The sequence below is a fragment of the Furipterus horrens genome, unplaced genomic scaffold, assembly GCF_987537825.1.
Source record: "Furipterus horrens unplaced genomic scaffold, mFurHor1.1.pri manual_scaffold_9, whole genome shotgun sequence".
In the NCBI taxonomy this organism is placed as follows: domain Eukaryota; kingdom Metazoa; phylum Chordata; class Mammalia; order Chiroptera; family Furipteridae; genus Furipterus; species Furipterus horrens.
The window spans coordinates 6,277,787-6,297,189 of record NW_028327179.1 but is presented as its reverse complement, the minus strand read 5'-3'; the positions used below and the strand labels follow the sequence as shown (position 1 = coordinate 6,297,189).

Below are 19,403 nucleotides of genomic sequence, written 5' to 3'. Positions count from 1 at the left end.
GTGTGCCGGTCAACACCGCCTCGGCTGCGGGCGGCGCTCGTAGCCGTCCCAGGGCAGGGAGTCCGTTCTCGTTAAACCGACAAGCAGCTCCGTTTCCCGCCTGTTGGTTTCATTCCTCTGTTCCCGGCATTTCCTTCCACTGAGTAGCACATGCCTTCATGTGACTGTGGGTCTTTCACGTTTGGAGTGTCTTATAGTGTGTTTGTGTGTGTGTGTGTGTGTGTAACATACTGATCTTAATTTCTGATGTGTGCCTTAAATCGCATAATGTTCTTAATATTCAGTCTCACTGAAAAGATTTAGCGTCACAGGTTTATTTTGAAATGAGTCAAAATTCAGTTTGAAAAAAATTACTTTTATTGTGGAAGATCTTGAGTTGTAAAATACTAAAGAAAATATGTGACTTGTATTACAGGAAAAAATTGACTGTTCTTACCAATTTTTATGTTCTTAAGAGGTTTATAGCTGCTGTCTTTAGTTAAAATAGGGAATTCCTTTACGCTCAGCGTCTTATAACAGTATCTGTGGCATCGTCTTGTGATAGAACTTGGTATTTTTCTCACAGTTTTAACGCTTTGTGCTTGCAGGGAAGATGTGTCCAATGACTTTGAAATAAATATCGAAGTTTACAGCTGGGTAAGCAGTTAAAGCTTTCTGAAATAGCCACTAGTATATATTTTTTAGAGGTACTGGGTTTAAGCTAATTATGCTTTGGACTTATTACAGGTGCAGAAGAAAGATCCCTCAGGGCCAGACAGGAAGAAGAAGGCGCACAAGTCCAAGGTGAGAATGAAGGAGCGCAGTGAAACCATGAGAACAGGAATGACGGACAGCATACCAGTTTTAACACGCTGCGTGCCGGGGCATTTAAATGCCTTTTAGAAATGACGAGAATTCTCGCCACCCGTACGCAGTGTGTTCACTTGGGCATGATTTGTAACACTTAGCAAGTGTGTAGCTCATTTTTGTGCCCCGGATTTCAGTTACCACATTTCCGATGTTCGAGTACTGGAAGGAAACTTCCAGTGAGCAATCGGGACCCTTTGCGTGAGCCCCTCGTACACGCAGGCTCGGTAGTTGTGTTTTCTCTATGTTTACGTGACGGCTTCCTTGTGTGACCTCTTTAAACTTTTCAAGTCATCATTTAAAATAACTTCATTCAGCTTTAATGAGGAAGGAAGGACAGGATGGGGAAAGCCTTAATGAAAGACTCAAGTGTGATATCCTCATATTTAAGAATTATATTCTACGGGGAGTGTCTCCAGGTTGGTTATTTTCAAGTTCCAGATCATACTATTTAACAGGAAATATACACCGAGGTGCTTTTTCCTTTAGGCTATTACCCCAAAGCGACTTCTCACGTCTATAACGACAGTAAGTAGAATTTTTTGAAAATTGAGCTTCCTTATGAAACCTTCATGTTGCACATATGGTTTTAAATTGCTTAATCATTTCTAAACTCTTAGCCCTTTGGAGATCTTTAAAATACCCTACTGGGGAAAATCTCTGGTATTTACATAGAGAAAAATGAATGTTTTCCGAGCTGTAGTTCTTGCCCTGTTAAAGAGTGTTGTTCTAATATTCAAATCTTTGTATGTGACAAAGAAAATAATTTGTCTCTTCTTCCCACTCTTTTAGAAAAGCGCCCTTCATTCTTCAGGTGAGTGGACCTTAAACTCTTTGGAACGCTAGATGAAGGGAAAGAACTGAGCAATTGCATCCTTACAGTACAGGCGTCCCGATTAGGAGTACTGAGCATAGCCTCCTCTGAAAGACGTTTTCCGCGTGGTTTTTCGTAACATGTAAGATCACTGCCACCTCCGCACGCTGTCCGGCTGCCGTGGTCAGGGATGGCACAGGCCGCGGTGCTCACGCCGTCCAGGCTCCGGCAGGCGGCCCCACGAGACCCGGTCCCTGGGCAGTGGGGGCAGGTCGCGCGCCCCTCACCCCGGCGCGTGCTGCCCCGCAGGCGTGTCCTGCGCTGTGGGCACTGCGGAGGGGGCTTCTCTTACCGTGGCTGCCGGCGCTGCCTCGCACCCTGTCTGTCAGGAAAGCGTCTTTCTCGTACGGGGGGCGCTGGGGTGCCAGGGAGCCAGCGCGGCCTTCCCTGGCACGGCTGTCGGCCTGCTTTCCGTGGGGCTGGGCTCGGCCTGGCTTCACCCCCCCACTGGGCTCCCGGTCTCTCTTTGGGGCGAGAGTAGCGGAGAAGCCCCGTGCGGCATCCCAGACGGCGGCAGGGACGTCCTCTGCTACCGCCTCCAGGGCAGTTGCATTTGTGTACACGTGTCTGTGGCGTTAAAAACCTCTCTGTCCCAAATGCGCGGAGGTGCCTGCACCTCACTACAGTTACACATAGTGCTCAGCGGTTTGCTCTTCTTCGCAAACTTGATGTTTTCCCTCCGTGTCTAGAGGTGGAGGGAACTGCGGCAGTTTTCGCTGCGGCAGGGCCACTTCCTTCTGTCGTGGTGAGCCGAGGGGTGGTATTTACTCCCAGGGAAGCCCCTCGGGACTAACCGCGCTTCCTTTCCTCAGTGATGGCCAGTCCGGGCGGCCTCCATGCCGTGCGCACCAGCAACTTCATCCTGGTTGGGTCTTACACGCTGTCGTTGGCTTCAGTCGGAAACACTAAATTCGCTCTGGACAAGGTAATGTGGACTCGTCTATTTGCTTGTAGACAAATTAGGTCATTGGAGATGCTCCAGTACCTTCAAGCATTTGAAATCTTCGAAAATAGATGTTCTTAAAATTGTACATTTTAACTAGGTATTGGTGTACCTACATGGTGTGTGTGTGTGTGTGTTACTGTCACTCGAGGACGTGCTTATTGACTACAGAGAGAGGGGGTGGGGAGAAGGAGAGGGAGGGAAGTGTCACTGGTGGCCTCTCATACACGCCCCGTGGGGACCAAGCCCACAACCCAGGCGTGTGCCCTGACCAGGAATTGAACCTGTGACCTTTAGGTTTACAGGGTGATGCTCCAACCAACCGAGCTGCACCGGTCAGGGCCTATATGATATGTTTTTTAATGTTGTAAATATTTCTCCCTTGTGTCTTAACAGTTGAATCCTCAAAGTACTGTATGCTGATTTATTCTAAATGTCCGTTCTGACTAAAGTATTATTATTTAAAAAAAAATTTTAATTACAATTGATGTCCAGTATTCGTTTCAGGTGTACAGCATAGTGATTAGGCCTTTACATCCCCTGCGAAGTGATCGCCCTACTGAGTTCAGTACTTGCCTGACCCCTACAGTTATTACATTATTATCAACTGTTTCCTTTGCTGTTCTTACATCCCTGGGATGGTTTTTATTAACTGGAAGTATTGTTTCTTGCACATAGATTTTAAACTTACCGTTTTAAACATCATCACTTCCCCATTGGAACCGATATTTTGAAGAGGAATATTTTATTGATTTAGTTTTGAAAAGATAGGGAAAGATAGGTTAATTTCTTAGAAGAGTACCCATGGAACTAAAGGAGTCCTTCCCACACTTCCCTCCGCAAGGCTGAAGCGTCGCCATTCAGATCTGCCCGAATCGCTGAGTCCTTTTTCACCGTAACGTGGTATGACGGGGCTCTTAATAAGTAACCAGACCGTTTTAAGGAGTGAGAGGACCAGAGGCAGGCTTTAGCTCTTAGGTTGACTTCTGCTTCATAATATGGAGCTATTTTAAAATATTGTAAGAGATTTCTGTAGTCAGAGTATAGAGAGGAAGTATTGAAAAGCACGGGGCCTGGTTTCTAGTGCTGGTCCTGCCGTGAATTTCCTCTTCAGCGTTGAGCAAAGTCCCGTCATTCCTCTGGGGTCGTCGTATTCACTCAGGCTAGAGTATCAGGTGGAGGAAAACAACGTGACTGTAAAATTCCATGGATCCTTTTTTTTTTTAGTTGGTAGACAAAACCAGGCTATATTTGAAATTTTGATTATTGCTAATGCATAAGTGTATTTTTTAACACGTTCATTTAAAAAATTCTTATACCTTTTATTTAGTGATTCAGCTAGTTTAACAAATTGAGTGATCCTGGGTCTGTTTTTTCTCTTTCTCTTATTTTATTTGTTTTAGATAAATTATGATGTAAAAGAGCGAGAGCTACTGGGCTATTTGTTCCAGGAAAAGGTTGCCATTTTTTCTTTGCTTGAAACTAACGAGCTTAAAAATCAGTTCTTCATTTTTGGCCTCTGTGGGTTTGTTTCACTAACCACTCTTGTGCCTTTGAGGCTCCTTTGAGTAACTAAGGACGCTGCATACAGTATCCGTTCTGTCGCCTCTGGTGGTCGGGCCTCTCCTTTGCTCTCTGGGTCTTTCATGCATGTTTGCTACTGGCTGTCGTCCTGCATTCTTTTTTCATGTTAAAATTCCTTCAGGTTCTGTAGTCATTTCAACATTGATTTTCTGGGTACTAAGAGAAATTAATAACAATGTCTAAAACTAAAATTCATTCAGTGTTGTTTGTTCCCCATATATTGAAAGAGTGTTTGGTGATATTTTAAGCAGAAAACTTTTTTGGATCCATTGGCTAATAGGCATATTCCTATGTAGATGATGCTTTGTTTACTGATTTTTAAATTAAAATTATTTACACTAAAATTATACTAAATATAATCATATTTTAGCTTTTTAAAAGGATTTTTAATATCCCTGTGAAGATCAATTGCAAGCATTTTGTGGATGTATAGAAATGCTAATTTACAAAATGCTGTGTAGTGTTATTTTATTTTTTGTTAAGACAGGATTTTAAATTAGTTAGCCATGAGAACTGGGGTTTTATGAGCTGTATTCCTTACGCCCGGTTGTCTGACATGTCACCACTTTCTACATGTGTAAGGGGTTTCCCGTGTTAAACATAGAATGTTTGCTTTCTTTGAAAATTTTTGTCTGTCATTTTATTTCAAAATGTCACAAATTAAAGTATTTCTATTCTCTTAATAACACTTTTTCATTTGTACTTTACAACCACATGATGGAGTGCAAAATCATTTAATTGGTTGTGTTTTTACTGTAAAGTCTTTTTCTGCTTCAAATACAATACAATTTTGATGTCAGATTTGTCCTGAGTGTGCCAGAAAGCATACATTTATTCCAATAGCTTGTAGTTGATATGAAAGAATATTTAAAATAGTTCAGTTTAGATGTCCTTTAAACTAGTGGGAGAAAGTGGAAGACCTTCTATGCTCATTATAATAATTCTATTTCACTTTGAGAGAGTAAGCTAGTGCTCCATACCTCACCGGATACTGTAGGTACGGGGGAGTGTTGGCCTGTTTTACTGGTGCCTTGACCAATAATAACACAGCAGTTATTTCTGAGATCCCCTTCAGAGTGGAGTGATCTCTGAGCTGAATCCAGACTGTTGGCTCTGGGGATTTAGCACGCCACTAGCGAGATCGCCTTCTCATCCGGGGTTATGATATCTGGTGCAGAGTCTAGATCCTGGCATTTAAATGGTGAATCTCAATGAGATGCAGACTCTCAAATTCTTTTTTTCTTTCAATAGAGAATCCAAAATAGACACTTTTTTTGTTGTTTTAAATAGTCACAGGTTTTATATATGTTTATGGATAAAGGGAGAAGGACATCCCACAGCTCACAGATATTTCTTTCCAGGAAATAGAGACACCAATTTAAATAGTATCATGGCAAATAATTAGCATTGTAGGGGTTTTTTTTTTTAAGATTTATTTATTTTTAGAGAGAGGGGAAGGGATGGAGAAAGAGAGGGAGAGAAACATCGATGTGTGATTGCCTCTTGTGTGACCCCAACTGGGGACCTGGCCCGCAACCCAGGCATGTGCCCTGACTGGGAATCGAACCGGGGACCCTTTGGTTCGCAGGCCTGCACTCAATCCACTGAGCCACACTAGCCAGGGCTGTAGAATTTTGAGGTTACAGGAGGAGGGATCAGACGTTCTGGTGAGCACAAAGCTAATCTGGTGTTTGCCTTTTGGCCTGGTAACCTTCTCTCTCTCAAAAATATTGTAGTATATAAAAAATTCACAATTACCCTGGTTTTAGATTACATTCTACATATCTTAACAATAATCTTTGAGGGGCAGATATCTTAAAAAATTCTTTGTTCAACAGAAAACAGAATAGGATCATAGATTTTCCTACCTCTCCAAACTCAGCCGAGGGTAGCAACATTGACTGTTTTGTGAATATTTTCAGTTCACGTTATCAGGAGAAGCTTCTGACCAAGAACATTGTCTACTTTCACAGCTGTAAAGGAAGAGGGGACATTTGCTTTTTATCTTTCAGAGATTCTTTTTACCAGCAGCATTTTTTGGACTGAACGATAGAATTCTATTAATTAGCATTGAGAGCCTAAGGAACTTAAAACTCACTATATGGGAAAGAAAAGGCAAGGAATTTATAACATGCAATAATGAAACATGTGATGTTTCAGTTCTACATTATTTTGTCTGATATTAATAGCTACAACAGCTTTCTTATGATTAGTGTTTGTGTGTTATAGTTTTTCCATCCTTTATTCTCAACACGTCTATGTCCATGTATGTCAGATTTGTGTATAAACATATTTTATGGTCTATTTTGTTATTTGGCCTGACAGTCTTTTGTCTACTTACTGGAATGTTTAGGCCATTTATATTTGGGTCAGTATTGCCATGGTTGGGCTTAGTCCACCTCAAGGCCAGGCCAACTTACATAAGCCTGTAGGTTACACCTGGCTCGTGACCTGTTCTATTCTGTATTTTAAGTTGCCCCTGGCAACCACTAGTCTACTTCCTGCTTCTGTGAGTTTGGTTACTTTAGACATGTCATGTAAGCGGAAACACGCACTATCTGTCCCTCTGTGACTGGCTTTTTTCACTCAGCGTAGTGGCTTCCAGGCTCATCCGTGCTCTAGCCTTGGCAGAGTTCAGTTTTGTGTGGCTAAATAATGTTCCGCTGCATGTATATACCATACTTATTTTTTCTTCTTTTCAGTAGAAGAACTCTGGATATTTACGTGCCCAAACAGTCTTCTTTAGCAAAGACGTGTTGAATGCCTGGGTGTGATTTAGTGGTCGGGTGTGGGAACAGACGTGGGGGAGACCTCATAGTTGCGCCCAGGGGTCTGCTGTGCGCACAGGGGTGGGGCCATGAGACAGGACAACTAAGAAAAGGTGCAAAGTGGAGTGTCCAGGCCTGAAAGACAAACTTCATACTCATACTCTGAGAGCACCGCCTGGGCGGCCCAGAGTAGTTTCCATTCCCAGAAGTGGGGAGAAAGGGCTACGTTTTCCTCATCCGGTCATCTGCTGACGGGCAGTCAGGTTGTTTTTACCTCTTGGGTGTTCTCAAGAGCACCACACTGAACATGGGGGTGCGGATGTCCTTTTCAGAACCTGATTTCAGTTATTCTGGATGAGTACCCAGAAGTGGGATTGTTAGATTATGTGGTAGTTCCGTCTTTAATTTTGGGGGGAATCTATGTAGTGAAGCCTAACTTATCAATTTTTCTTCTGTTGCTCATGCTTTTGGTATTATATCTGAGAATCCATTGCCAAATCTGGGATCGTTGAAGATTTACCTTTATGTTTTCTTTTAAGAGTTTTATGGTTTTAGCTCTCATATGTAGGTCATTGATTAATTTTGAGTTAATTTTTGTATATGATATGAGGTAGGAACCCAGCTTTATTCTTTTGCACGTGGATGTCCAGTTTCCCAGTACCATTTGTTGAAAAGGTTGTGCTTTATTGAATGGTCTTGGTACCCTTGGAAAATCAATTGGTCATAAATGTATGGGTTTATTTCTGGGCTTCTGATTCTTTTCTTGTGGTCTCTGTATCTGTTCTTACGCCAATACCACACTGCTTTGATTATGGTAGCTTTGGATTAAACTTTGAAATTGGGAGTATGGTTCTTCCAGCTTTGCTTTCCTTTTCTTTTTCAAGATTATTTTGATTGGGGCCTCTTGCAATTTCATATGAATTTGAGGATCAACTTTTTAATTCTGCAGTTCACCATTATTTATTGCTGAGTAATATGTATACAGTAGTCCCTCTCTATATCACGGTTCACTTATTATAGCGGGCTCACTGTATTGCGGGATTTTTAAAATAATATATTTAATTATTTATCGCGGATTTTTCACTATATCGCGGGATTCTGTGGTCCTGTATACGTATGTTAAAGTTACGTAGGTTTAAGAGGGTAGAAAAAATGTAAGGTTCCTACTTCGGGGGTGGGGGGGGGTCTGGAACGTAATACCCGCGATAAGTGAGGGAATACTGTATATGTTTTTAAAATATTTATTTATTTTTAGAGGGAGGGGAAAGGAAGGAGAAAGAGTGGGAGAGAAATATCAATTGGTTGTCTCTCTCATGCTCCTCCCTGGGGGACCTAGCCTGCAGCCCAGGCACGTGGGAATCGAACCAGTGACCTTTCGGTTTGCAGTAACCCACGCAGCCCACTGAGCCATGCTGGTCAGGGGCTGAGTAATATTTTGTTGCATTAATATACCATTTGGTTTATCCAGTCTCCTATTGAGTATATTCTGTTAATGGAGAATGGATCAGCACTTGTATCTCTTCTTAAATCTGCGTTTTCTTTATCGTATTAACTGGGACTGAAGGTTTATTTTTATTTATTTATTATCAGCTTTTACTTGAATGGATTTATTCTTTAAAAGTGTTTGTTGCTGAGGAACCAGTGGCTCGTTGGCCACTTCACACTTTAGCTTTAGAAGATAGTGTGTTTTCAAGGCATAACACACTCTCTTTGTGACTTTTACATATTTTATCAAGAAAAATCACAGTTTGGAACTCCTTTGCAAATAATTTACTGTCTTTCTTTGCAGGTGCCCTTTCTGTCTCCTTTGGAAGGTCATATTTATTTAAAAATAAAATGTCAAGTGAATTCAAGCGTTGAAGAAAGAGGTTTTCTAGTAAGTAATCAATACGTATTTTCTTCTTTCTGCCTCGTGGAGTGTAGACCTGACTTCTGTAGGAGCGAAAGCTTGTCTGAGTCGGTGTAAATCGGTCCAGTAAAGATGGTTGCGTGTCCGCTCTGGGCCAGCGCAGTGCTGGTGCGGGGCTAGAACGGGCACAGAAGAACCCCTGCCGGTGGGCGCGGCCCGCGCTGCCCCAGGGGGGAGCGGGGAGCGGGGAGCGGGGAGCGGGGAGCGCGCGTGTGCTCGTGGACCGGAGGGTAGGAAGCTCACAGGCAGCTGCTGGAATAGACCGCTGGGGAGGCAGGCGGCGGGAAAGTGCCCCGGGTGAGGGGGGCGTGGGGGGGTGGGGGGTAGGGGGGTTGCTGTGGCCCAGGCCCCGGCCCCAGAGGGAAGGACGGCCGGTTTAGGTGGAGCAGGCGCTTCAGGGGAGCTGGAGCCCCAGTGCAGGGGCGGGGAGGACGGTGTGGCTGGGGGGAAGGCGACCACAGCCAAAGGGCCTTTTAAAGAATCTGGACTTGATCCTGAAGCCGGCGGGGAACTCGGGTCAGGTTTTAAGCCAAGGACATCGACTTTGGGGTTTTGAGACGGCATTCTGACTGACACGTGGAAAGCGGATTGGAGGGGCGACCCTGAAGGTGTCCAGCGAGGAGGCTGAGTTCTCCCTGGAGCGGTGACAGGGACCGGCAGTCCGCATGGAGGGGACTGTCCTGGGAGAGCGGCGTAGGGAGTGCAGAGCCCAGCGATTGAGCCCCAGTGGCGCAGGAGCAGGGCGGGGCAGGGGCCTGGACGACCGGTCGACCGGTCGTCTGGGTTTTGCCTTGAGCATGTTTCACTGCCCTGGCTTGATTATATCCGTCCTTCCGGCCATCGCTGAAAGGGGTGTGTTGTAGACATTAGCATGCTTCCCTCAGTCATAGGTGTATGTCCCCTGGGTTTTGCCACATGCTTATATCTGTGTACCCCTGGTTTTAATTAAGATATAAAACATTACCCCCGAAAGTTCCCTCATGCCCCTTGCCAACCCATCCCTACCCAAAGTGTCAGGTTTTAATGAGTTAGGTTTTAAACAATTTTTATTTTAGGTGCCTACAGACATGCTTCAAAGATCAGGGTTTGGAGTTGGAGAAAGACATTTTAGTTGAGAAGAGATTCGGGACTGCCCAGCAGGGCAAGCGTAGTTCAGTCGGGGGGCCGAGTCGGGCAGGGCCCGGTGGCCCCTCATCGTCGGGCGCCGAACCAGGCCGAGAGGCCCGCGGGACAAGGGTCTGTCAGGGACGGCCAGGCTTCCCCACGGGGCAGTCCTTCTAGTCTCCATTGGAGCAGCGGTGGTGGCGGATCGTGGTAAAGCGAGGGGAGGCCAGGGAGGAGTTGGACAGCCCTTGGGAGCGAAGTTGGGCCGCAAGGGGTGAGTAGGGGGTGGTACCTGACAGGGTCTTCAAGATGAAAGGGGGGTTTTGTTGACATTTTATCAGGATCGAGCAGACTCCAGTCTCCAAACAGAAACAGGCAGCTTTTACGAGGGCCAGCGAGGCTGCAGATGGGGGCAGTGGGAATGACCGAGGTCACGCGAGCGAGAGGCAGTCGGATCCACAGCCCAGTTTGTGGTCACGGGATCGATCTTACGTAGAATTATACCCTCTCCATTACCAGGGGAGAAGCGTTTGTGTGCGGAGTGCCTGGCCGGGTGTGGGCGTGGTGCCGGAAGCAGAGAAACTCCAGTCGCTTCTGCTTTCTCTGTGAAGCAGAATTTGAATGAGACAGGTCCTTGCAGTTGCTGTGGAAGGTGCGGAAGGAAGAGCTGGGCTCCCGGGAAAGCCCACGAGGCTGGGCCCTGACCCCGGCTGCCTGTGAGCCTTGTTCGCGTGTAAATCCAGCAGGTGGCACTAGAGAGTCTTGGAAAAGCGTCTTTACAAATGTCTGCGTTGAAGGCAGTGTTGACTTACTGACCTTTTCTTTTAATGTAAATATTTGCATATGTTATTGGAGACACCTTTGGCAACCGATGGGCTCTGGCAGCTAGTTTATTTGCATAGAATGTCTGAGCCGTCTGATTTTTGAGCGGGGCTCTTAATTAGTTTCTGATATCTCTTCCTGCTTTTCCTCTTACAGAAATGTGGTACGAAAGGGACTCCCCCAGATTACGTCTGTCCCCTGTCCAGTCAGTGCATTTTTATGAGCCTTTCCTCTCTGAAGAGTAGAGGTGGTAACTGACGTTGAAGTTGTCCAGTTTCCCCACCTGCCAGCTGTCAGGGAGGCGATGACCAACCCAGAACCTTGATGAGCGGCTCTCAGTGGTGCTCATCTGGCTGCGTCTAGATTGATGAGCAGCGAGAGGAGGGCGCTCTGGATCGCCTAGAAGGTCCGGCTCTGCCTGTGATTGTGTGTCACCATTTAATGTCCTTGGCCCTCAGCTTCCTCGGCTGTAGAAAGGGAGCAGCACCTTTTATTCCTCTCTGACTGTAGCAGAGGGCAGTGACGACTTGAGTCACCCTTCTCCGTCAGGGTCCCCTTGTCTGTGGCCTTATGCTGTGGGAGGTGACCGCAAACACAGGAAGGAGCTGGTGAGCCATGCACTCACTTTGCCCTGGAGGCTGAAATAAGAATCCCGTCTTACCTCCTTGGGTGGCTGTGAGCAGGTGTTGTCTAGGAGAAGCAGGCCTTGGGGAGGAAAGAGGAGAAACCAGGTGGTCGGAGTAAACTAATTAATCTGAGCTGATTAATTAAGCTCATAAATTTGAGGTTTTATTCTATCATGGCAGCACCGTGTCACACAAAGTGGTTTTCCTCCACGGGCAGCGATGGCAGTGCTAACTGAGCCGCCTTCTGGTCAAGTTCACAGACGAGCGGATCGAGGAGACCGTCCCACTATCAGGGTTTGCTGTCAGGCTGTGTTGGGCCATCTGAAGGTGAAAGATGCTCAGTGCACTTTGAAATCAAACACCAAGACACCTTTGGATTACCCGTATTAGGGGTCAGCAAAGTGGGCCCACTGTTGGTCTCTGTCAGGGTGATTGGCACACCAGCTCATGCGTCCCTGTGTTGCCGGCACCACGGCAGCGGCCACGTGGTGGCTGTGACGGAACCGGGGTCCTGCGGCCCCACCGTTACTCTGCCCTTCCCAGGAGAAGCCTGCCGAGCCCTGGTGGGGAGCGCTGCTATGTTCTTACCTTGCTTTGTTTTTAACGCGTGTGATCGTTTCTAAAGGAATTCTTTTTGTAAATTAAACCGAAGACTGACATAAGTTGGGGCCCCAGAGGGGTTGGGGGGCAGCAGCTTCTGCGTACCCTGTTGGAGTGGACGTGCTTCCAGGGAGGGAGCCCACACCGTACCAGTTACCTGTCCCCGAGGCCTGTGCATCACTAGCACAGCTCGGCCACCTTATGCCTCCCGCGGGAGCCGCGCTCCGCTCCGGGGGCAGGGTGGCCAGCACCCAGCTGTGGGGCGGTGCCGTAGCCGAGAAGGCCTGGGGCCTGGGGTTCCAGTGTTGACGACAGTGGTCCCCAGAGGGGGCCAGGGACTCGCAAGTTCGCTCTTCTCAAGTCCTGTTGTGCTTTCCTGCTAACAAATGCCTGTCTTCGGTATGAAGTCTCAGTGAATAAGCTGTCGTTAGTGTTTTGAATATATGAGGCCTAGCGTTCTCATCATTTTCCTCTCCAACACTTGGAGACCCTTTCTCTGAGACTCTGCTTGTACGAAGGCTGACATTAGGTAGTGTTATGTATTTGGGGCAAATGGGCGGAAGTCCTTAAATGCTGTGTGCCTGTAGGTGATGCCGAGCGCCTGGGCCAGGGTCTGGGTGTGGGCAATCCGTGGTGTTCGTTGCTACGGTAAGAGACGTGACGAAAAATAGCGCACGTGGACTGTGGAGTAGGAAATATTTCCACATGTTGGCATCTAACCAATGGAATTAACATTCACTTGACCCTCACGTTTCTAAAGTCTGCATTTCATTGACTTTTTTAGACCATATTTGAAGATGTTAGTGGTTTCGGTGCCTGGCATCGAAGGTGGTGTGTTCTCTCTGGAAACTGCATCTCGTACTGGACCTACCCAGACGATGAGAGACGAAAGGTAACGTGAGGGGCTGCCCGGGCCCACTCGTGCAGGTGTTCCCTCTGCCCCCCGCCTGCCCCCCCAGACTTCCCTTGCGTGTACCTGCTAAGGCATCACCGAAGTTCTCTAAAGTAAGACGTGTCCATGTGTATGTGTGTAAAAGGTTTATATTTTGTCCGTTCCCTGCGATTTGACCACTCCTTAAAATGCCTGAAGTCATACATTTGTCGTTCTTTCCTGCTAGAATGTTTTATATCTTTGACATTTCTAGTCAGAAATATATTGGATTTACTTTTGTATTATTGTCGCCATGTAAAATTTTATTCAAAGATGTATTGTGAAATATTTAGGGTGTTCAGAAGGACAGACAAAATGAGTAACGTCCACCAGCCTCTGGGCAGTCAGGCCCAGCGAGGCTGCCGGGAACCTCCTCTCCCTGGAGAGGTAGCCCCGACCCTGGAATTTTGTTCCTGCTTCTTTAACTTGCTATGACATACGTGTACATCCCTAAGCAACATGGCACTGCATGGCGTAGCTCTAAACGTCACGCGGTGAACATCGGCTTGCGTGCTGGGCCCCCGGGGCCCGTGCGGCGGGTCCGGCCGGTGTGCGAGCTCCCGCCCTCCCCTGGGCTGAGGGCGCCGTTCCAGGAGCGTGTCACGGTGAATCGGCCCCTTCTCCCGTGGCGACTCCTGGATTATTTCCGAGTCGTTGCTGTCACGAACTGTGCTGCTGCGCCCTGGCTTTGTGTGCGTTCGGGTGAGCGCTCTCTCTCCAGTTTGTGCCCAGCGGCGGAGGTGCTGCGCTGGAGGGCTTGCACGTCTCCGGCGTGACGAGATTTTGTCGCATGATTCTTGTAAGTGGTTGTAGTGTTCCGTTCCCCGTGGGACGGGTCTCAGTGTCCCACGTCCCCGCCAGTAGCTGACGTGTCGTGCTAGATCGTTTCCCCTGTGCGGGCCCAGGCTGCTGGCTCCCCGTGCTGGTAAATGCCCCGGGGGAGCCGGGTCTCAGGCGGGCCCCCCCTCTGCATTCTCCTCTCCTCGTTGACTTTGGCCTCCAAAGGCGGCTTGGACCTTCCTGTGAGTTCAGCTGTCCAACGTGTGGGGGGTTATGTCGCGGGAGACATTATTTGTTGTAACAGTCCCCATTACTGTCATTTAATTTGTTTAAAATTTTTCACTATTATAAAGAAAACAGCGACTATACCTATATTAATACCTGGGCACCTATTTTTTTCTTAGGATAAGTTTCTTAGGTGGAATTGTAGGGTCAGAATATGCCCATTTGAATGAGTTTTGGTTGCTGTTATCAAGTTGCCTACCTGTAATGGACCTTTTAGTATTTTCCACGGCCGTGAATGAGACTCTGTTACCCCAGCCAGTCAGCAGAGGTCATGGCTGTTCTTTCCGGAGTTAGCATATCTGATGCTTTAATGTGGTAGATTTCGTTTTTATTTCTTTTCTAAGTTACCAGGAGAGTGGACACTTGTTGGCTGTTTATAAGCTGTGCCCTGCATGTCCCTGTCCCTACTCGCAGGGCCGCACGGTCTCCTGAATTTCACCTTGACTCTCACTCAGAGGGGTCAGTAACCAGAGCTGTTGTTGGGCCTCGTTGTCTGGAGAAACATGGGAACTACTTACAGATGGAATAATGTGTCTGGGTGTCCGTTTACAGGAAGGGCGTGAGTGGGCCGTGACGAAGGAAGATTGGGTGTGAGTGAGTGTAAGGCTGGTGGATGGTGCGTGCAGCCTCATGGCAGTGTTTTTTTTTTTTTTTTTTTAATTTTTATATATGTTTGAAGTTTTCCTTAACAAGGGTTACTTTTTAAGTTGGTTAAGAGCTCCAGTTGACATTTTGGTTTCTGATGTCCATTTATGGTTTTTATTATTAAGAAGCATCATAGAGGGTGGGACAGAAGTAGGGTTACAGTGGTGACCGTGTGAAACCCAGTTTATTCTTGTATTATTATTTATTAATTATTGTACTATTTGCCATATGAACACCTGTAAACCAACTTTTGCCCCATCCTGTAGGTTACTCGTGTTTCTCTAAAGTAATATAATTAAATTTTAAATTAATAGCTTTTTAAGTTTACACAAACTTAAATACTGCTAAATGCTTACTGACTTTAATGGTCTTATTTGCTACTAATACTGTTTTCAAAAATTTGTTTTTGAAGAATCCCATAGGAAGGATCAATCTGGCTAACTGTACCAGTCGTCAGATAGAACCAGTCAACAGAGAATTTTGTGCAAGACGCAACACTTTTGAATTAATTACTGTCCGGCCACAAAGAGAGGATGACCGAGAGACTCTGGTCAGCCAGTGCAGGGATACCCTCTGCGTCACCAAGTACGTATTGGCCGTAAATACTAATTAATTGCCCACTGTGTTCTTACCAGTGTAAGGAACATCAGAGATGGTCCTTGTCTTTAACGAGGGTACAGTCTGAATAAGGAAGCGAAACACACAAACTGTCAATAAGAGAATAGTCTAATAACTAAATTAGTGTAATTAAGAAAAGCATAACATTTAAGTTACATCGTAGCTCCTCATGTTTTCAGTACACTCGCAGCGAAGCCATCTGCAAGGCCGTTGGCTAATACGCTTTGGGTTATATTAGAAGATTTCATGTATAATTGAGCAGTTAAGTGTTATTTAAAGAGACTTTACACATCCTCTTTATTCCAAAATACCCTTGAGTAATCAGGTGGCTCACGAGAGCAGTCCCTCCGCTCTGCACATTTCTGCCTGGCGATGAGCAGAATGAACTCTAGGGAGTGTCCCTTTTTGTTAACCCGAAGCTTAAGTGTAAGATGCAGAGCTGGTTGTTAAGCGTCTGAGGTCCTTCTGCTTGGATCCCCTGGAGAAACTTAAAGACCAGCCTCAGCGCACAAAGCTGTGAGCTGGGGCGGAGTGTGAACCTGGCGCAGCCTCTGTCACCGAGGCCGCTGGTGGGCGCCGTAGACAGGGCGTGGATGGAACTGCCCCAGCAGTGGCTGCTGTGGAACTACCAGGAAGCCGTAGCCAGGAGGCACCAGACGTATTAAAGCAGAGCACAGTTGCCCGGGTGCTGCCAGTTTGCTTTAAAATAGCGAGGGAGGGGCCCAGTCTCCGGCAAGTCTGGCTGTCTAGATGGCTTCAGATGGATTCAGTGGAACTCCTCCCCCTCTTTCTCTGGGGGCCTCTGTGCAGCAGTTGCCGCAGACAGCACAGCAGGGGCCAGAGGGCTCACGGTCATTCTGTTTGTCCAGGGCCACCGTCAGCCGGGCAACCGACCGAAATTCAGTACAAGTGGTTCCTGACTACCGGGCCCATTCTAATGAACCCTTGAAGTCATACATTCTTCATGTAGTCTCAGCTTCTGTGTGCTGACAAGCCTTCCCAGACTTGGCTGGGCCGTCTCCTGGGGTGGAACCAGCCGGGTCCCACGCTGCTCCGATGCCTCTGTCCCTCGCTGCGTGCCGTTTTCCTCACTGTGACATTACCACGATTTGAGTGGACTCTTCTTTATTCAAGCATTTGAGATGGGTCGTTCTCAGTACAGTCTTGGCTGAGTCTTTAGCTTTGCTTGGTGGCTTCTCAAAACTTTTGATCATGTATTTTGTAGAATAAAAGCATTTTATACTTCTGCCTTCTCCTTTGCCTCACTGACCTGCTTCTGCACAGGGCCTTTTATCTAAATTTAATGTATCTCACTTTTGTTCCCACTACCCAGCCTTGCTATCTTTCTCTCCCTCGATACAAAAGATTTCTCTTCTGAGTAATCTTGCCTGCCTCTCACTGTAGCCCACATGTGGGAACTAGGGACGCTTTATCCCATGAGAGGGCCATGATATTCAGTGGGGCTTTGAAATGACAGAGCTCAGTTTAAATCCTGACTCAGTGACTTAGCAGATGTAACCATGGCAAGCTAACTTGGCTGGCCCTCTGACTTTCCCTGTGTTAAAGGGAAAACTACACTGCACAGGGTGACGGTGGAGATTCAGGAGTGGACACGCTTAGCACAGGGCCAGGAAGCACACGGTGTGCTCTGCAACGGTCACCGTTAGCGTCGTCAGTGCTGCGTTCTTCACTGACTGACGGGGGGGTCCCCTCGCTGCTCAGCCTGCTTGTGTCATTCCTGTGACCAGTGGGGAGAAGCTATAAGGATGCTGAATGAGTCCAGTGTAAAAACCTTCTAAGAACTGTCTGTGCCCTAGAAGGACGATCTGGCTTGTGAGTTAGGAAGCTCCCCTCTCGCCCACCCCCGCCTGCCCCGTCAACTCTTCATTCACCTGGCAGCTAAATACGGCTGCAGAGACCAGATGCCTGAAATTGACAGAGAGGCCAGGATAGAGAAATTGTTAGGATCTTTAGGTCCTTTATTGTAAATAGCATGTTCTGCCAACACAGTAGCACAGGAGTAACGGGATACAGTAGAGACCAGTATTACCTGTAGAGCCAGGAGACGGTCCATGAGCCTGTGATTCCAGGTCCTAGTGAGCCCGAGCCAGAGGGATTTGGGGAGCGCCCAGACTGAGGCCTGTGGTCTGCCAGCTCTTGCTAGGAAGTGGCCCACACTCAGTGCGTGGCCCAGGCCAGACCACCTGTGCAAGACAGCGACCATGATTGATATAGAAATGCCCTCATTTACCAAATGTCATCAGTGTGAGTTATGAGTCAGCTAACCACCCTACAGGGTAACTTCTTAAAATGATCATCGAAGAAGTGGCTCCCTGTGGGGCTTTGATTAGTATGCATTAAAAGAGAGTGAAGAGTAACCGATTTTACTGGTTTGTTTAGGCTTCTCCCCCCAGCAAGAGTACAGGGAGGCACTCCATGGGCGGGGAAGGCCCTGAGCGTGTGTGTGTTTGTCCCGTAGGCACTGGCTGTCTGCAGATGCCAAGGAGGAGCGGGATCTCTGGATGCAGAAACTCAATCAAGTTCTTGTGGATATCCGCCTCTGGCAGCCTGACGCCTGCTACAAGCCCCTTGGGCGGCCCTGACCTGCGTCCGTGCCATCGAGAGGCTTCTTTTCAGTCATGTCATACGTGTTTCTTAAGGGCAGCAGACATGCTGATGGCATTTTACGCTTTAAAAACGAAAGGGAATGTGCCAATATTCACTACATGTTATGCAGTATTTATGTCTTTTGTATGTAAAACCACCTGATCTGTCTTGTCATTGGTAAATAATTGGAAGAAAACTCCTTATAGTCGATTTTACTAAATCTTAATTTAAAAGTCTCGTTTTCCTATAAATCTAATTATTCAGTTATTCATAATTTTTTTTTTTTTCTTAAGTAAGAAATTTTAAGTTGTCCTTTTGGAGCTGTGGGTCTCAAAGTAGAGCGGTCTTCCAGAGGCTAGAGGTCATTCTCTAGCCTCAGAACTTTGTTTTCTGGTTGTGATCCTTTATTGGATATCTTGTTACCAGAGACTGAAAAAATGTCAAAGGGACTTTATAGACACATGTTTAGTAATGGAGGTAAGGACTTTTTCAAATGAAAAATGCACATTAGTTTAAAGCTTGAGGCTTCAAACAGGTGATGGAACGTAGGGGATATTGTGTGAGATTGGGGGTTAAGTATTTTATTTGGAAGACTTAATCATATGGTTTATATTTGTTCAGTTACTATAGATGCTACGTGGTGCACACTTTCATAGAATATAGGCTTTTAAAAGTAATTATTTTTGCAATGTAGCTTACAGACTCCTCAAAGATACTTGGCATGCTAGGTTTTTCCTGTTCCTATAACAAGAACAAATGTAAATTGAGGAATTTTTATATTAAAAAATGTACACTTTCAAGCTGCTGTGGACTAATACTTTGCTTGCCAAAGTTCTTGACTTTTTTACTTTTCATGCCCATATATGACAGTGTCCAGAAATCCATTATGAAATCATTTGAAAAACTATTAAGTAATGTATTTCCTTAAAAGGCTAACACTTCATTTTTTGTTATTAAAATATTGTAAAGTATGGTCTCAAACTTTTAAGCACACTTGGAATTTCTTTGAATTGTTCATGTTATCGATGATCTCATTTATAAACACTAAATTCCATCACCTCCTGTCGTTTTATTCTTTTAAATGTTTTTTCTTATGTATATTATAAAAATGTATTTTATGATCTCTTACCTAAATAAATACTTGCAAATGGCTTAAGGAATCGGTTATTTAAGAACTCCTAGTGGAAGTATGTTTGGAAAAAAAAATGAAAGAAAACTTCCCTAATTTGGTGAAGGAAATAGACATGCAAGTCCAGGAAGCACAGAGAGTCCCAAACAAGAGGAATGCAAAGAGGCCCTCTCCAAGACCAAAGGTTAGTGCCATAAGACTGTCAGCTGATTTCTCAAAAGGAATTTTGCAGACTAGAAGGGATTGGCAAGAAATATTCAAAGTCATGAAAAGCAGGGACCTACAGCCAAGATTGCTCTACTCAGCAAAGATATCATTTAGAATGGAAGGGC

The 19,403-nt window shown here is 46.1% G+C and overlaps 1 protein-coding gene across 2 annotated transcripts in view; it reads left to right on the top strand.

Annotated features, from left to right (window-relative positions):
- ANLN (anillin, actin binding protein) overlaps positions 1 to 19,093 on the top strand; it is a 48,025-nt gene extending 28,932 nt beyond the window's left edge. The window contains exons 16-25 of one of the 2 annotated variants that reach the window (XM_090287020.1): positions 588 to 636; positions 727 to 783; positions 1,336 to 1,374; positions 1,639 to 1,660; positions 2,533 to 2,645; positions 4,067 to 4,120; positions 8,805 to 8,891; positions 12,861 to 12,968; positions 15,130 to 15,302; positions 17,815 to 19,093. In XM_090287020.1, the coding sequence (XP_090143146.1) occupies positions 588 to 636; positions 727 to 783; positions 1,336 to 1,374; positions 1,639 to 1,660; positions 2,533 to 2,645; positions 4,067 to 4,120; positions 8,805 to 8,891; positions 12,861 to 12,968; positions 15,130 to 15,302; positions 17,815 to 17,938 (826 nt within the window). In that variant the 3' untranslated portion in view covers positions 17,939 to 19,093. The remainder of the gene's footprint in view (positions 1 to 587; positions 637 to 726; positions 784 to 1,335; positions 1,375 to 1,638; positions 1,661 to 2,532; positions 2,646 to 4,066; positions 4,121 to 8,804; positions 8,892 to 12,860; positions 12,969 to 15,129; positions 15,303 to 17,814) is intronic. The other variant, XM_090287021.1, reaches the window with a different exon arrangement.
- The last annotated feature ends 310 nt before the right edge of the window (positions 19,094 to 19,403 follow it).